Source organism: Bombina bombina, chromosome 3 (genome assembly GCF_027579735.1).
Source record: "Bombina bombina isolate aBomBom1 chromosome 3, aBomBom1.pri, whole genome shotgun sequence".
Classification (NCBI taxonomy): Eukaryota; Metazoa; Chordata; class Amphibia; order Anura; family Bombinatoridae; genus Bombina; species Bombina bombina.
This window is the reverse complement of record NC_069501.1, coordinates 863,247,721-863,266,856: the sequence shown is the minus strand read 5'-3', so window position 1 is coordinate 863,266,856 and position 19,136 is coordinate 863,247,721. Positions and strand designations below refer to the sequence as shown.

General features: G+C 37.6%; 1 protein-coding gene across 1 annotated transcript in view; it reads left to right on the top strand.

Annotated features, from left to right (window-relative positions):
• The first annotated feature begins 1,149 nt into the window (after window positions 1-1,149).
• The window catches only part of DNAJC3 (DnaJ heat shock protein family (Hsp40) member C3), a 116,055-nt gene continuing 98,068 nt past the window's right edge, over window positions 1,150-19,136 (top strand). Inside the window, exons 1-2 of the mRNA XM_053707837.1 lie at window positions 1,150-1,396; window positions 16,299-16,409. Of these exons, the coding sequence (XP_053563812.1) occupies window positions 1,315-1,396; window positions 16,299-16,409 (193 nt within the window). The 5' untranslated portion in view covers window positions 1,150-1,314. The remainder of the gene's footprint in view (window positions 1,397-16,298; window positions 16,410-19,136) is intronic.

The window sequence follows — 19,136 nt, the reverse complement described above, 5'->3', positions numbered from 1 at the left end:
TGATGTGTCTAATTGGTTTGAAGATGTATGGAACATGGTCAGTGATCACATGTAACTGACAGTGTAGCGAACCACCGCAGGATGCCTGGCTAGTGGCTACAGGTTGCTCTGATATCCTTATATAAAAAAATAAAAACTTGACCGATGTCATCCATTCGAGATACTGACACATAAACCTAAAAAAGTGTGCACCAATCAATCCCTCCTGCTGTGCATATAAAGTAAAATGTTTATGTTATTTTAAACTAAAGCACTAAAAAATGTTAAAGCTGTAAACTGTTTTAAGTATTTTTTAATTAGTAAATTTCTGACAAATATGTATCTACATTTTGAAAGAATTTTTTAAAAGAATTTATTTTAAAGCATCTTTTTTTCTATTTGGGTAAGCCTGTGATTAGCTTTTACCCAGGTCATTCGAGTTGGTGATGGCTCAGTTTACATGATACAATTACAAACCACTGCATGCTCTGAGCATTCTGTTTAAAATTCTTGTGCACATATTTAGATATGCTCCAGATGCCAGAACAGTAAAATAACTCACTGATGTTGGTATTTACTAAAATCATTTTCTAATACGCTTGCTGCAAAAACATTTCTATTAAAAATGAAATGTACTCTTAAACACTCCAGTTTTGAAACGATCTTCGTTCTTTAAGTGGTCAATAACCATTGATTAAACAGCTGTTAGTAAACAAATAATTTAGGGACAGCCCACGACAGCATCAACTTTGCAAACTCGGATCTGTATTGCACGCACAGTGAACACACAGCAGTAGAGCATTGGATATAGAAGGGGAGGGGCTATTGCTACCAAGGATGTCCCTATGTTTCCACATAGACAGCTTGAAGAACTGCTGGTATAATGTAATTGTCACTCAAGCTAATATTTGCTAATCAGTTCTGCCATATATACGGTGTATAACATCACAGACAGTAAAGCAGCATATCAGCGTGGTAAACAACCCCGGAATAGCTCGGCTTTCCTTGGCAGAGCAGAGCTTACACGCAGGAAGGATAGGTGAAGAGGAGGACTCGGAGCAGACTCTCTGTTTGTCAGAGGTTCCACGTTCTCCTATAGGGATAGAGGGGCTGGCGCTTCTGTGTCTCAGCCAATCCCAGCACACCACGATCAGGGCTCAACTTACTGGGAACTAGTTGAACTGGAACTGGGCAAGCATTTGCAGCACAGTGGAGGAAGTGTAGATAGAGAACGCTGATGTGTTTATTGTTAAAGTTTATACATACTGGTGTGATACGCTAGTCAGGTGCCCCAAGAAGCCCTTGTGTGTAGCGCTGTCCTCTCTGCACACCAGTATGGTGTCTCCCTCCATCTGTGCCCAGAAGCTCTTGTCCTTCTTTCCATTCCTGCTTGTTCTGTTTGATCTGCAGTATGAAGGTAAGATGACAGTCACCCCTTACAGTACGATTGCCAGCTGCACCATTACATGCATCATATCATTAGTGCAGGCTACATGAGTTGGGTTTCCATTAGGCCAGGGGTATCAAGCTCATTGTATCCGGGGCCACTCGCCAAGTGTTCTCCAATAGGGGCCACTTGAACAGAATGTGTGCTCTGGAATTGCATATAGTAGAAATTGGAAGTGACTTTTACCCAAACAGTAGTGCACGATAGAAGTTGTAGTCCAGAATAGACCTACACAGTGTATATCTTGTGAGTGCCAAGTGAAGTGATCATTCTGGAACTGAATAAAATGTTACATTTATCCAAGCAGTGCATACTGGACAATGAATGCTTGACTTTATATCTATCTTGTAAGTGCCTATATAGAACATCAACTTGTTACACCTCTCAGAACTCCAAATGAGTTATTTACCTAATAAGCAAGGGAGTGCCAGATTGAGGGTCTCACTTTGAGACCTTTGCATTAGGATAAGCTTAGTACAACCTAACTCAGTAGGTAAAACTGCAAAGTTCTGGGTCTGGGCTGTCAGATAGATCTTCCTTATACGTTTACTTTAATTGTAGATACCTTATATAAAATACATTCTCTTTATTCTATATTTGTTTCCCAAATATTTGGGCCCCTCTTAAATGGCAATATGTTTTGGTTTACATATCCTGAAACATGTGTAAACCTTTTAGATCTATAAATACCATTCCTAAAAATGTACATATTGTGTCTAATCTCGAAGCTTATAAAATTTCAAGCATTCTCTATTGATATAGTGCTCGACAAACACAGGAGTCTGGGAGCCACTGGCTCCTAGAATTTTACACCTGGCTCCTAACTTTTTGGGTTATTCTCCATATATCTTTATACAAATGCCAAGGTATGGGTCCTAAAATATGTCTGGCTCCTAAATATTCTTACTGGCTCCTAATTTTTAAACAGATTTGTCAAGCACTTCTCTATTCTATGCATCAGTTTTAATACATTTAATGTTTCATTTTTCCATTGTAACAACAGTTTTATAACTATTAAATATAAATAAACCTAAAAGTGCAAGGTAGCCTCAAAAGGCAGATTCTGTCAAACAAAATATATACAGTACCTTGCCAAATTGTTAGATCCATGCTTAAAGGGACAGTCTACACCAGAATTGTTATTGTTTTAAAAGATAGATAATCCCTTTATTACCCATTCCCTAATTTTACATAACCAACACAGTTATATTAATATACTTTTTACCTCTGTGATTACCTTGTATCTAAGCCTCTGCAGACTGCCCCCTTATTTTAGTTCTTTTGAAAGACTTGCATTTTAGCCAATAAGTGCTGACTTCTAGGTAACTTCACACATGTGAGCACAATGTTATCTATATGGCACACATTAATTAATGCCCTCTAGCTGTGAAAAACTGTAAAAATGCATTTAGATAAGAGAAGGCCTTCCTAGGTTTAGCTTTCAACTAAGAATACCAAGCAAGCAAAATTGGTGATAAAAGTAAATTTGTTTTTTTTTAAATGACATGTCCTATCTGAATCATGAAAGTTTATTTTGGACTAGACTGTCCCTTTTAAAAAACAATGATTTGTTTTAGTTATGATAACTTAGTATAAATACAATTGTTATAAATATTTTCTTGAGTTTTTACATACAGGGTGTCTTAAAGTGATGGTAAATTTTGATGCTAAAGTGCCCGGTTTTTAAAAATTCGATTAAAGACAGGGGCACTTTAATTCATCAAAATTTACATTTCACTCCTGTTGTGAAAAAAATACTTACCTTTTAATCTTGACAGCAGCTCCAGCTTCCTCCACCCGTTGCAAAGCCTCTTCCCGGGTCTAAAATGAGGAATCCGGCTTCCTCCAATCACGGCGTTGAATCAGACACTGATTCCCCCGGGGGGGAAGCCGTGATTGGAGGATGACTTATCCATCATTTCTGACATCAGAAATGGCTTGCAACGACCGGAGGAAGCTGGAGCTGCTGTCAAGTTTAAAGGGAAGTTTTTTTCACAACACGAGTAAAATGTGTTTTAATCGAATTTTTAAAAACCCGGCACTTAAGCATCAAAATTTACATTCACTTTAAGAAATATTAAAAAACAGCTAGTTTGCTTACAAAATATTTATTATAACAAAATAAAATTAGGTCAAGTCAAAATCAATATTTGCTATGCATCCTGATAAGTGCCTCTATGAGTTCTCTTTTAGTGATAGGAGCAGTTGTACTAATTTCTCTTTTCATGAACTCCCAAATATTCTCGATTGGGTTCATATCTCTCTTCAGCTTATCAGCCCTGAACAGTTCTCTCGGATACCTTGATACCTGCATCCTGAATATGTTTAGTCAAGACTGACAGGCAGTTTCCTATTTGAGTGCAGAGCCTACTTTTTCAAATAAAGATACCAAGAGAATAAGGAAAAATTGATAATAGGAGTAAATTAGAAAGTTGCTTAAAATTGCATGCTCTATCTGAATCATGAAAGAAAAACTTTGGGTTTAATATCCCTTTAATGTAGGTTCTTAGTGGCTATCGGTTATCTTTTAATGTTAAATCCCAATAAAACTAATTTTAAACTGCTAGGCTTTAAGGAATATGTTACTTTTATCAGTGTGTCATGTTTCATTTAAAAGTAGTATAACTTTCCTATTAATTCTTTTGTCTTGTTAGATTAGGTATCAAATAGCTTGAGACCTTTCATACATCGAAGACCATATTTATAGGCTAAACATTACTGCAGAACATAAGCAAGGATACCTGACCTTTTGACTTTTGCAGCTTTCCTGCTGTAAAGCATAAGCAAAGATACTTGACCCATCGACTTTTGCAGCAGTCCTTCGGGAAAGCATAAGCAAGGATACCTGACTCTTCGGTTTTTGCATCAGTCCTGCTGTAAAGCATAAGCATGGATAACACAAGGCGCTAGCGGCAAACCCTACGCCTTATCCGATTGGTTGTGCATCCGATGACCTCAGAGACATGGACAATCTGATCATGCATTAACGCCCGAGGGCAGATACGCTCCAGAGATTTCTGTTCTAATTAGAGCCTCGGGCGCCGCAACCGCCTCTGGGAACCTAACCATGGGTCCCACCCCCACAACGTGCTTTTAAAAGTTCTCGGACAGAATACGTGTGCGACAGATAATAATCTGACAGACAAATGTCTGTCGGATAACAGTCCGGTCTGTCCGAGAACCTTTAAAAGCACATTGTGGGGGGTTAGGTTCCCAGAGGCGATTACATCGCCTGAGGCTCTGGTTAGAACAAAACTCTCTGGAGTGTTTCTGCCCTCGGCCGTTAATGCATGATCTGATTGGTTCGTGGCTCAGTGAGGTCACCGGATGCAAAAAAGGATAAGGCTTTGGGTTTGTCATTGCTGCCTAGTGAAATACCTGACTGTTCAACTGTTGCAGCAGCCCTACTGTAAAGCATAAGCAAGGAATACCTGACCCTTGAGCTTTTGCAGAAGGTCTACTGTAAAACATAAGCAAGGACACCTGACCCTTCGAGTTTAACAGCAGGCTTATTGTAAAGCATAAGCAAGGACACCTGACCCTTCGAGTTTGGCAGCAGACTTATTGTAAAGCATAAGCAAAGACACCTGACCCTTCGACTTTAACATCAGGCTTATTGTAAAGCATAAGCAAGGACACCTGACCCTTCGACTTTAACATCAGGCTTATTGTAAAGCATAAGCAAGGACACCTGACCCTTCAGCTTTAACAGCAGGCTTATTGTAAAGCATAATCAAGGACACCTGACCCTTCAGCTTTAACATCAGGCTTATTGTAAAGCATAAGCAAGGACACCTGACCCTTCAGCTTTAACAGCAGGCTTATTGTAAAGCATAAGCAAGGACACCTGACCCTTCAGCTTTAACATCAGGCTTATTGTAAAGCATAAGCAAGGACACCTGACCCTTCAGCTTTAACATCAGGCTTATTGTAAAGCATAAGCAAGGACACCTGACCCTTCAACTTTAACAGCAGGCTTATTGTAAAGCATAAGCAAGGACACCTGACCCTTCAGCTTTAACATCAGGCTTATTGTAAAGCATAAGCAAGGACACCTGACCCTTCAGCTTTAACATCAGGCTTATTGTAAAGCATAAGCAAGGACACCTGACCCTTCAGCTTTAACATCAGGCTTATTGTAAAGCATAAGCAAGGACACCTGACCCTTCAGCTTTAACATCAGGCTTATTGTAAAGCATAAGCAAGGACACCTGACCCTTCAGCTTTAACATCAGGCTTATTGTAAAGCATAAGCAAGGACACCTGACCCTTCAGCTTTAACATCAGGCTTATTGTAAAGCATAAGCAAGGACACCTGACCCTTCAGCTTTTGCAGCAGGCCTACTGTAAGATGTCTGCTTTGGCGATTTTTATCTAAGAAGTCTTGTTACTACTGCGAGGTCCTTCCAAAGGCAAATTTTAGTTTGATGCCTGCTTATCTTTGTAAACAGGGTTCTGTATGTGAAGGAGAGAAAAACATACATTGCAATTTAATGCTAACAAAAATTTCCAAGGATTCTGCATGATTTCTCTCTGTCATTGAGTTGTGATAATTAGGCCCTAACTGAGAATCAAGCATACAAGTGTATGCCATAGTCACTTGTTATATCCTTATCTTAAATGGACACTGAACCCACATTTTTTCTTTTGTGATTCAGATAGAGCATGCAATTTTAAGCAACTTTCTTTTTTACTCCTATTATCAATTTTTTCTTCGTTCTCTTGCTATCTTTATTTGAAAAAGAAGGCATCTAAGCTTTTTTTTTTTTTTTTTTTTTTTTGTTCAGTACTATGGACAGCACTTTTTTTTAATTATTGGTGGAACAGTTTATCCACCAATCGGCAAGAACAATCCAGGTTGTTCATCAAAAATGGGCCGGCATCTAAACTTACATTCTTGCATTTCAAATAAAGATACCAAGAGAATGAAGAAAATTTGATAATAGGAGTAAATTTAGAAAGTCGCTTAAAATGTCATGCTCTATCTGAATCATGAAAGAAAAAATTTGGGTTCAGTGTCCCTTTAAGCAGGCTGTTAGTGCAACTTTGACTATATAGAAGTAAAGAGATAGAATTTGTCTTGCTGGAACATTGTTTATTTGAAATGAATGCTCTATCTATTTATCTATCCTTTTTGCATAGTACACATTTCTAATAAGCTATTGAAACAAAACTGTATAACAAGACACAGGATGTAATACATCTCTGGGCCTAGAGGCTTGTGTTAAGGGTGGCAATAGCACATGCAAGTAAGTTTAAAGGGACAGTCTAGTCAAAATTTAAAATTTCATGATTCAGATAGGGCATGCAATTTTAAACATCTTTAACATTTTACTTTTATAATTAAATTTGCTTTTTTCTTTTGGTATTCTTTGTTGAAAGCTAAATCTAGGTAGGCTCATGTGCTAATTTCTAAGCCCTTGAAGGCTGCCTCTTATCTCAGTGCATTTTGCTCAGTGCTCACTCCCATGGAGTTATTTATGAGTTAGCACTGATTGGCTAAAATACAAGTCTGTTAAAAGACCTGAGATAAGGAGGCAGTCTGCAGAGGTTTAGATACAAGGTAATCGCAGCGATAAAAAGTGTATTAATATAACAGTGTTGGTTATGCAAAACTGGGGAATGTGTAATAAATTGATTATCTTTTTAAACAATACAAATTCATTCTGGAGTGGACTGTCCCTTTAACAGTGGAAGAGTACTAAGGCATTTTTCTTACACTGTCTGGGGTTATAATTGTGGAATGGTACATGGAGGGTGTGCCTAATAGTACAAAACTACCTGTTGTGTGCATGACTTAGACAAGCCTACAAAGGGAAGCAAAACCACTTGGTGGGTGTGTTCAAACCTGTGCCTAGGGGTGTGTAGAGGAGTTGGAAGGCCCACCTGAGTTTGTGTGTAGTAGAGAACCCTGTATGTATCTGTAAAAGTGAAAGAACATTTGATGGGCAAACACGTCAGTAAATGGCTAGAGATGTTTATATGGGTGAGAGAGGTGACTTGTGTATGCATAAGGATGGAGCAGTGCAAACGGGGGTAATGTGTAAGGATGGGAAAGCCCCTGGGGCCTTGTGTATAAGAGTGGGAGAATGCCTGAGGTGGGACAGTCCAGTGGATATGTACCTAACAATTTTGTTTAACTTGATTGGCTAGAGGCAGCAGTCCCAGATCTATTTTCCAAAAACATCGAAAGCTATTTAAAAAAAAATAAAAAAATATATATAATCCCTTTATTACCCATTCCCCAGTTTTGCCTAACCAACACAGTTATATTAATACACTTTTTGCTTCTGTGACTCCCTTGTATCTAAGCCTCTGCAGACTGCCCCCTTATCTCAGTTTTTTTTGACAGACTTGCATTTTAGCCAATCACTGCTGACGCCTAAGTAACTCCACAGGCGTGAGCACAATGTTATCTATATGGCTCACATCAACTAATGCCCTCTAGCTGTAAAAAAAACTGTAAAAACTGAGATAAGATGCAGCCTTCAAGGGCTTAGAATTTAGCATATGAGCCTACCTAGGTTTAGCTTTCAACAAAGAATACCAAGAGAACAAAGCAAATTTGATGATAAACATAAATTGGAAAGTTGTTTAAAATTGCATGCCCTATCTGAATCATGAACGTTTAATTTTGACTTGACTGGTTTTTTTTTTTTTAAATGTTTTTAATATTCTTTGTAAAGGGGTTCTGGGGACAACTAGATTTCAGCAGCCCCACCCCTGGAAGTGCAGCACTGTGCTCTGACAAGCAATGTTGCATCCAGAGAATATGCGTTCACGTCTCTCCACATATAAGTCTGATTGGCTCAGAGGAGAGCCAGGGGTGACATCAGCACATCCAGGAAGGGAAGACATGGGGTACATCTGCATGAAAGCACAGTGTTCCATGCTAGTGTGTAGCATTGCCCATCCAGGTGTGAGACCCTTCTGACAATGGCGTACTCTGCGGAGGGCAATCATTTTAGCTTTAGGGCGGAGATTTACAAAGTCGTATGCGGTGGGCCTCCCCTCTGACAAATTTACAGACAGCACCCCCCCCCCACCATAATAGAAAACTGTAATATTTATTTTTCGCTTTAATTTGGGGAACTTACAGCTGATTCAGGGTTCCCTCGCTGTGTTTAACGCAAGTTACTGATCAAGACAACGAAAGCTACACGGTCTGAGCGATTTCAGCCTCATTGCCTTTTTCCACCTACATTGCACTACGGAATGTCAAGTGTCACCGTCAGCTCTTTTTGCTGCTTATGGTTTCCATAGGATAGTGAAAAGCGTCACTGCTCCCACTCATTCTCTTATTTACTCTTGTGCCCCCCAGGGGAGGCCCGGTAGTGAGGCAGTAAACTATTTGTAAAATATACTATTTTTATTTAAATAAACTTTTTATTTAAAATAAAACACTTTTTTTTTGTTGTTTTTTTGTTAAAAAAAAGCAAACAGAAGATGTGAGACTGCGCTGTCTCCATACACCCAAAACTAAGTTGATCACCTTTTAGGAGTAGCCAGCTTCATTTTTATACACTTTTATTAAATGATCTGGGTCCTAAAAGCCCACTTAGATGAACATTTTAACCTGCTCGGCACTCTGAGGGTTAATGAAGCCTAATTCTTAGTTACATCTTAATGGAGCACCCTGCGAGCGTAGAAGTAATAACTGCCCTTGGTGGTTTAAGCATATAATTATATCAAAATGAGTATAATTAGGCTTCTTTAAAGAGAGATAATATTCCACAACAGTTACGCTGTGTGTATAGGAAACAGCATCATTAGATTAGCAGATTTAAACTGATAACTGTTTCATTACAGAATCACACTGTTCCACGTCATAGATATTGTCAACCAAATTCAAGTGACATTCTTGATCTGCGTGTTTGTACTTTACTTTTATGGTTCTAAATCTCGGCTAAGGTATTTAGTAGTGCACATTGTGTGATGTTGCCTGCATATAAACATAATTAACACTGTTTTCATTTGTGTTGAATTGTATTAAAGGTACATGTTTCAAATAGAGTATACAGTTTTAAACAACTTTCCAATTTACTTTGTTCTTTTGTTAGCCTTTATTAAAGAACATACCTAGATAGGCTTAGCAGCGTGCATGTTTATTGTGAACTATATAAGAGCAGTGTTTGTAACAATGCTTCTAACTTTGTAATACATTGCTAAACACTATAGGGCAGTTGTTTTTGCAACAGTGTACAACATTGTTACAATTATTGTTGCAAACACTGCTGCCATATAGTGCTCAAGACAGGTGCACTTTCCTGAGCCTTCCTAGCTTACACTCTTCATAAAAAGTACAAGTAATCTTGCTAATAGAAGTAAATTGGAAAGTTGTTTAAACTTACACTATCTGAATCATGAGAGTTTAATTTTGACTTTCATGCCCTTTTGGCATTACTGCCATTAAAAAAAAAAAGTATCACAAATTGGTAATTCAACACCAACAACTACTGAATGAGAGAAACGTGTGATCAGGGGTTACACAGGAAAATAACGCTAAATTGTTTGTCTGTACAAGGCCACAGCTCAAATACCAAAGCCATGTTACAGAGAGATGGCTGTAGGCTGCATGTGCTCGAGCATTTGTATCTTAGTACCATTGTATAAGATCCAAAGGAACAGCAGACACAGTTCAAGTCGAAAAGCTAGAAACAGCTCAATTTATTTGGAAGTTCCAAACAAGAAAAGGTAGACAGTCAGACAATACCTGACGCGTTTTGCACATGCACTTCATCAGAGGCTAATGATTCTACTGACGGTAGGGCTTAAGTATGCAGCTCCAGCCAATCCCTGTAGTAGACAGCCGCGGTCAATGGTAGTATGCTTCATCATACTCAGCTGTGTAAGATGAACAGAGATGCAACTCTTCTCCTGTCAGTTTTAATGTCAACAAACATATATAGGTAGATTTTTCAAAGGCTGGGCGAACTCTATGTGCTTCGCCTGTAACTGCGGCCCAGCTCGCCTCCGGAGAAGCGCACTTGTGTGCCTGAATTTATAAAAAAAATAGATTTTGCGCTTTTAGTAAAAGGCGAGCTGGGGCGTAATAATGATAAATTTTGCCTGTCGGAAAAAGCATTTACTCGATGCCATGTCTTGATTATGAAAAAAGCATTTTTTAGGTATATATTTTGCGCATATTTATATTATATAATGTTTCCATGCTGTTTTTGCCATATATTGGTAATTTAAGATCCTAAAATCAATAAATTAATATATATACATTGGATATAAAAAGTCTACACACCCCTATTAAAATGTCAGGTTTCTGTGATGTAAAAAAATGAGACAAAGATAAATAATTTCAGAACTTTTTCCACCTTTAATGTGACCTATAAACTGTACAACTCAATTGAAAAACAAACTGAAATATTTTAGGTAAAGGGAAATAAAAAAAATAAAATAATATGGTTGCATAAGTGTGAACACCCTTTTATAACTGGGGATGTATCTGTGTTCAGAATTAAGCAATCACATTCAAAATCATGTTAAATAAGAGTCAGTACACACCTGTCGTCATTTAAAGTGCCTCTGATTAACCCCAAATAAAGTTCAGCTGTTCTAGTAGGTCTTTCCTGACATTTTGTTAGTCACATCCTACAGCAAAAGCCATGGTCCGCAGAGAGCTTCTAAAGCATCAGAGGGATCTCATTGTTAAAAAGTATCAGTCAGGAGAAGGGTACAAAAGAATTTCCAAGGCATTAGTTATACCATGGAACACAGGGAAGACAGTCATCATCAAGTGAAGAAAATATGGTGCAACAGTGACATTACCAAGAACTGGATGTCCCTCCAAAATTGATGAAAAGACGAGAAGAAAACTGGTCTGGGAGGCTGCCAAGAGGCCTACAGCAACATTAAATGAGCTGCAGGAAGTACTGGCTGTGTGGTACATGTGACAACAATCGCCCGTATTCTTCAAATGTCTGGGCTATGGGGTAGAGTTGCAAGACGGAAGCCTTTTCTTACAAAAAAAAAAACCATCCAAGCCCGGCTAAACTTTGCAAAAACACATCTGAAGTTTCCCAAAAGCAGGTTGCAAAAGGTGTTCTGGTCTGATGAAACCAAAGTTGAACTTTTTGGCCATACTTCCAAAAGATATGTTTGGCGCAAAAACAACACTGCATATCACCAAAAAAAACACCATACCCACAGTGAAGCATGGTGGTGTCAGCATCATGCTTTGGGGCTGTTTTTCTTCAGCTGGAACTGGGGCCTTAGTCAAGGTAGAGGGAATAATGAACAGTTCTAAATACCAGACAATATTGTCCCAATACGACCCAAAGCATACATCCAAATCAGCAAAGGAATGGCTTCACCAGAAGAAGATTAAAGTTTTGGGATGGCCCAGCCAGAGTCCAGACCTGAATCGAATTCAAAATCTGTGGGGTGATCTGAAGACGGATGCCCTCGCATTCTGACAGATTTAGAGTGTTTTTGCAAAGAAGAGTGGGCAAATCTTGCCAAGTCAAGAGATGTGCCATGCTGAAAAACTCCTACCCAAAAAGACTAAGTGCTGTAATACAATCAAAAGGTGCTTCAATAAAGTATTAGTTGAAGGGTGTTCACACTTATGCAACCATATTATTTTAGTTTTTTATTTTTATTTCCCTTTACCTAAAAGATTTCAATTTGTTTTTCAATTGAGTTGTACAGTTTATAGGTCACATTAAAGGTGGAAAAAGTTCTGAAATTATTTATCTTTGTCTCATTTTTTTTACATCACAGAAACCTGACATTTTAACAGGGGTGTGTCGACTTTTTATAATATATATATATATATATATCTCTTGGTACCCGTATTCACCTGTGGAAGCGCAAATTTCTGGCAATAACAGTCTCTCCTTGGTGCAGAGCCTTTGAAAAATGAGTTAAAAGAAAGTACTGCATCACAAGATGTAAAAGCATGTATGATAATGGTGTTCGCCTCAGTCTGTATGGCGAAATATAGAACACTCAATTTAAGGAGAAATTTCAGTTCCCTATCGGCGCAAAGCAATGATAAATAAGAAACTGGGTGAATTTGTAGGTCGGGCTGCAAAATTACGCCTATTACTAATGTATATTGGTGCGCCTAGGCGAATGCAAGCAGAGTGCGAAGAAGTTTCTTTCAGACTTGCTCAATTATAGGCTTTTCTAAGTATGGTGATTGGTGCGTATGCGTTATGTTGCCCGCAGTTACAGGCACATTGCTTTGATAAATCTACCCCATAGTGTTCAGAAGATAATAACTATGCAAAGTTATTGTTCTGAAAAATGCTCAATCATGTAATATTCATTTGTTAAGTAACAATTTGCACAAAACAGCTATAAGAACTGTTACATTGTTTCACAAAATACAGAAATAATAGTATAAAAGGAAAACGGTTAAAGTGAAAGTAAATCCTAGCGTTTTACAAACGCTAGGATTGACTATTGAAACAAATAAAGGGCACTTTCATTCATGAAGTATAAGATACAGAAAGCTCCTTTTGTTTCACTCGATCGCCGTTCTTAGTTGCTACAGCAGCCCACGGCTAAAAAACTTTTTTGCTAAGAGGTGACGTTTTCACCTCTTAGCCAATAGCTGTGCGGTAAATCTGGCTTGGCGCCCATGGGAGCCGGATTTACCGCACGGCTATTGGCTAAGAAGTGAAAACTTCACCTCTTAGCGAAATTTTTTTTTTAGCCGTGCGCTGCTGTAGGAGCTAAGAATGACGATCAGTTAAAACAAATAAAGGAGCTTTCTACATGAAGTGTCTTATACTTCATGAATGAAAGTGCCCTTTATTTGCTTTGTAAAACGCTAGGATTTACTTTCACTTGAATGCAATCATTAGTTAAAAAAAAGAAAAATAATTTGGACAATTCAGTACATAAATGTTTGTTTTTTTTAAAAAGAGAACATTAAAAGACAATATATGATCCAAGAAAAACGTAAGAAAACTATTTTTTGTAGAAAACCTGTAATAAAATAATACAAATAAAATACTTCTAAACATTGTTTTTTTGACCAAAGCTCTATGTCATTGGTAATGGAATGTATAAGGAAGGTATACGGCTAATCTTATTATTTTGTATAGCCTAACGCTAAACAATGCTTAGAAGTAACTGTTTTTTTTATATATTATTATTTCTGTATTTTGTGAAACAATGTAACAGTTCTTATAACTGTTTTTGTGCAAATTGTTACTTAAAGGGACACTGAACCCAAATTTTTTCTTTCATGATTCAGATAGAGCATGTAATTGTAAGCAACTTTCTAATTTACTTCTATTATCAATTTTTCTTCATTCTCTTTTTATTTGAAAAGAAGGCATCTCAGCTAAGGAGCCAGCAAATTGTGGGTTCAGAACCATGGACAGCACTTGTTTAAAGGTGCTGTCCAATCAGCAAGGACAACCCAGGTTGTTCACCTAAAATGGGCCGGCATCTAAACTTACATTCTTGCTTTTCAAATAAACATACTAAGAAAATGAAGACAATTTGATAATAGGAGTAAATTAGAAAGTTGCTTAAAATTGCATGCTCTATCTGAATCACAAAATAATTTTTTTGGCTACAGTGTCCCTTTAACAAATGAATATTATATGATTGAGCATTTTTCAGAACAATAACTTTGCATATTTATGCTTTTAGGTTATTATCTTGTGAACACTAAATGTTCGTAAAAATTAAAATTGACAGGAGAAGAGTTGCATCTCCGCCAATCTTACACAGCTGAGTATGATGATGCATACTGCCATTGGCCGCGGCTGTCTACTACAGGCATAGGCTAGAGCTGCATACTTAAAGGGACAGTCAACACCAGAATTTTTGTTGTTTTAAAAGATAGATAATCCCTTAATTACCAATTCCCCAGTTTTGCATAACCAACACAGATATAATAATACACATTTTACCTCTGTAATTACCTTGTATCTAAGCCTCTGCTGACTGCCCACTTATTTCAGTTCTTTTGACAGACTTGCATTTTAGCCAATCAGTGCTCACTCCTCGATAAATTCACATGCATGAGCTTAATGTAATCTAAATGAAACACACGAACGAACGCCCTCTAGTGGTCAAAATGCATTCAGCTTAGAGGCGGCAGTCATGGTCTAAGAAATTAGCATATGAACCTCCAAAGTTTAGCTTTTAACTAAGACTACCAAGAAAAAAAAGCAAAATTGGTGATAAAAATAAATTGGAAAGATGTTTAAAATTACATGCCCTATTTGTATCATGAAAGTTTTTTTTGGACTTGACTGTCCCTTTAAACCCTACTGTCAATAGAATCATTTAGCCTCTGATGAAGCGCATGTGCAAATGCGCAAAACGCGTCAGGTGTTGTCTGACTGTAACTTTTCTTGTTTGGAACTTCCAAATAAATTGAGCTGTCTATAGCTTTTCAACTTGAACTATGTCTGCTGTTCCTTTGGATCTTATAGGAAGTTTATGCGGTTGGGAACTCTGCTATTTGGCACTTTTTCAAGACTTGAGCCCTGTCCCACTCTGATTGGTGCTGTCAGCCATCACCTTTGTCAGTCTCTGCATCTGGAGCCTATCGTAGGCAAAGAGACGTACAACGTCATATCAAGGAGTGAGGAGACACGCCCACTCTGACGGAAGGAATCAACCGAGCCTGAGGATATTTCCCACAGCCGTGACTGGAGGGCTTCATCGCTAGACCAGAATCGTCTACGGAGGTTGTCCACTAAAAGCAGGTAGTATCGGATGAGGAAGGGGAGCATTACGGCATTTTGGGAACCAACCTTGGGAGACTGAGGCAAGCACACTACCCTCACTAATTGGGACATAGACCTAATTACTTGAGACTTGCTGCTTTACACACTATAGGCATTGTCCTAGACCACCAGGTCTTATTTATTTCTTGCAGCTTTTATTGTTTATTGGTTACGACTTATATACCATTACTGCTCACCCAATACTTCTTTGATTAGGGTCTACTCAGATATTATCCTTTGCATGAATATTGTGAATATTTCTTGGTACCATTGCCAGCTGTATCTGATAATGTGAGAGATACAGAATTTTTTGGTTGCTTGGGCTGGTTTGAGAGAGAGGGTTAATTGCTTAGATGTATTTGATGATGAGGGTTATTTTTTTTAGTTTTTTTCTAATGGAGGTTTGATAGGGGGTTAATGCAGCAGCAGTGTGGCTAGAATTAACTTGTGATGGCGCGGTCAGTATGGTTAGGATTCACTTAAAATGGGGAGCGCAGAGCAATTTTAAACAACTTTCCAATTTTACTTTACGTTATTATCTAATTTGCTGTGTTCTCTTTTGTATCTTTTGATAAAAAAACATACATAGGCTAAGGAGCAGCAACTCCTGGGAGCAAGCTGCTGATTGGTGTTTGTAATTTTTCAAGCTGTATCGTGCATTTGATAAAGAGGGCGGAATGCCTCCGAAACGTGATGCTTTTTAATGTAACTTATTAAATGTTATGTTTTACCTAACCAGCGAGTGCCTTTTCTGTGCCTGAGATATATATATATATATATATATATATATATATATATATATATATATATATATATATATATATATATATATATATATACACACAAACTGGTGTTCGTTCCTGAGAGTGCGCTTCTCTCTCTGTATGTGTGTATATATGGCTTGTTATGTATTTGTTATTTAAATTTTTAAATTATTTAGAATTTATAAATATTTTTTTTCCCTCTACAAATACTCTAAAGTGCACAGTGAGCTAAAGTTTTTTTTTTTTAAAGTGCACACAATTCTTAAAAGGTTTCTGTAAATGCCTAAATGTCCAACTTGTTTTGTGGTGGTTTCTTTAAAAGTAACTTAATATTAAGACCATTTGCACCTTGTTTTTCTTGATAACATCTTTACTTCATATCTATTTTTTTCCTAGGTGTGCAATGTGGATTAAATGCAGATGTTGACAGACATCTGGAAATGGGAAAAAAATTATTAGCTGCAGGGCAGCTGGCAGATGCATTATCTCATTTTCATTCTGCTATAGGTATGTATTAGCATTTTTCTACTGTGTGTGTATGTGTGCCTCACTATACAAATGCGTAATATATATATATATATATATATATATATATATATATATATATTACTCATTTGTATAGTGACGCAAAATTCTGTAGTTATGTGTGTATAGGGGTACCATAGCTGGAAGATATAAATATTCTATGGGAGTTGTTGCTAGCTGGGCACAGCGGTCACTGGAAATGGGTCCTTAATCACCTACTGTTGGCTCAGTCAAGGTATTTCCTGAGAAATATCCTGAGTAGTTAGGGTCATCTAGCTAGGATGGGGTTTTTCTACTGGACACAGGTAAGTTCAGTAGGTCAGTATTTACAGAGGTACGTATACATTTTTGCACTCACAGCCCACAGGTTTGGCTATTGTCTACTGTATGGGTACATTAGAGCCAGGGGGTCTTATGTTTGTGGGGCACTTTTAATTTGAGCGTTGTACTATTTGCTTGGGCACTGTTCAATTGAATGGTTTTAGTGTAGCAGACTGATTTTTACATATGTGAAAAGGGCAACATTGTTTAGTCAGGGAGTGTTTTTCTAAGAAGGAGCTGTCTTAAAAAAAAAAAAAAAAAAAAAAAAAAAAGGGTGATATATTCAAATATATCTCATCCAGAGATAGGTCTCATGGTGAAAAAAACACAGTTGAGTCTTGAAAAAGGCCTAATACAGAAGGGCCAAATCGCGTTGACTATTTGACTCTCACTGCCAATTCCACCTGTCATTTGGTAAGCATATTTTTGATGCGCATGCAGCGCTTATTTCATTGACACTCTACACTATCAGCCAGATTACGAGTTTTGCGTTATGAGCGGCTCGGTAATAACTTGCAAGTTATTTCCACCGCTCACCTTTAATAGCACTGCTATTATAGATTTGCAAAAACCCAGCGTTAGCAGGCAATATGGCAGCTTTGAGCTCCATAACACACACAAATACCAGCGCTGCTTTGAGCTGGTTTTACGTGCTCGTGCACGATTTCCCCATAGACATCACTGGGGAGAGCCGGCTAAAAAAAAAGCCTAACACCTGCAATAAAGGAGCATAAAGCTCCGTAACGTAGCCCCATTGATTCCTATGGGGAAAGAAAATTTATGTTTACACCTAACATCCTAACATAAAAACAATAGATGAAGGAAACAGTTATGTGGTGTGAGTTATATCAGGGTGAAATGGATAATAGCAAAGTAGTAGGTAGTTGTATCAAATAATATTGCTCAAACCACTTATCTGGTTTTTAACCTTTGCTCACCCCCTGATAATGAAGCACCTGTAAACAGCGTTGGGGGAAATCGTCCCTCCCCTCACAACGTTATTAAATAGGAACTTAACCTTTCAGTTTAAAGCACACTTGTGTATATAGTCTTTACTATAGCTTGACAGGGACAAGTAGCAAACCAGATTGCCTCAGAGCTATGCTGCACATACCTCCAATGTTGCAATGCTCTGGTATTATATCCACTTCAAACCTGAGATGCGGCTGAGTGTGCAGCTCCAATGTGTGCTTTCCGGTTGAGACAATCCTCGGATCCTTGTTCTGCATCAAGCTCTGTGCTTCTCAGTTTCTGTTTGCTTCCTAACATAAACCCTGAGTCTAAACACCCCTAATCTTCTGCCCCGACATCGCCGACACCTACATTACACTTATTAACCCCTAATCTGCCGCCCCCAATGTCGCCGCCACCCACCTACACTTATTAATGCCTAATCTGCCTCCCCCAACGTGGCCGCTGCCACTATACTAAAGTTATTAAGCCCTAAACCTCTGGCCTCCCACATCACAAACACTAAATAAATATATTAACCCTAAGTCTAACCTTAACACCCCTAACTTTAATATAATTAAAATAAATCTAAATAAAAATTACAATAATTAACTAAATTATTCCTATTTAAAACTAAATACTTACCTATAAAATAAACCCTAAGCTAGCTACAATATAACTAATAGTTACATTGTAGCTATCTTAGGGTTTATTTTTATATCACAACTAAGTATTTATTTCACAGCTTTGTATTTATTTTAACTGGTTAGACTAGTTAGTAAATAGTTAACTATTTACTATCTAGTTAAAATAAATACAAATTTACCTGTAAAAAAAAAAACCTAACCTGCCTCACACTAACACCTGACATTACACTAAAATTAAATAAATTACATTAATTAAATACAATTAACTAAATTACAAAAAACCCCCCACTAAATTACACAAATTAAAAAAAGAAATTATCAAATATTTAAACTAATTACACCTAATCTAATAGCCCTATCAAAATAAAAAGACCCCCCCCCCCAAAAAAAAAACCCTAGCCTAAACTAAACTGCTAATCCCCAAGGCAGAACACTGTGTGATCTGCGTTCTTATTGCAGAAAAAAAAAATTGCCTGCACTTTTAATTTCTGCCTGCAGGTGTCACTGTTCGTTCTATTTCAATGGAAATATTTGCTACGTTCCTCTCTTTTCAATTAACTCTCACTTCCTGATCTCCAGTGCGGTACAGGGAACAGCACATTGCAGAAAAGGTGAGTCAGGGCTTAACACATGTATTCTAGGAGTGTAGGAGTCAACCAAAATACTTAGATTTTTTTATTTATTATTCTTTAATAAAAGTGTGTGTTTATGTTTTGTTAATGTTGTGGGAATGTATGTTGTGTATATATGGTGTGTGTGTGTATGTATATGATGTTTGTGTTTATGGTGT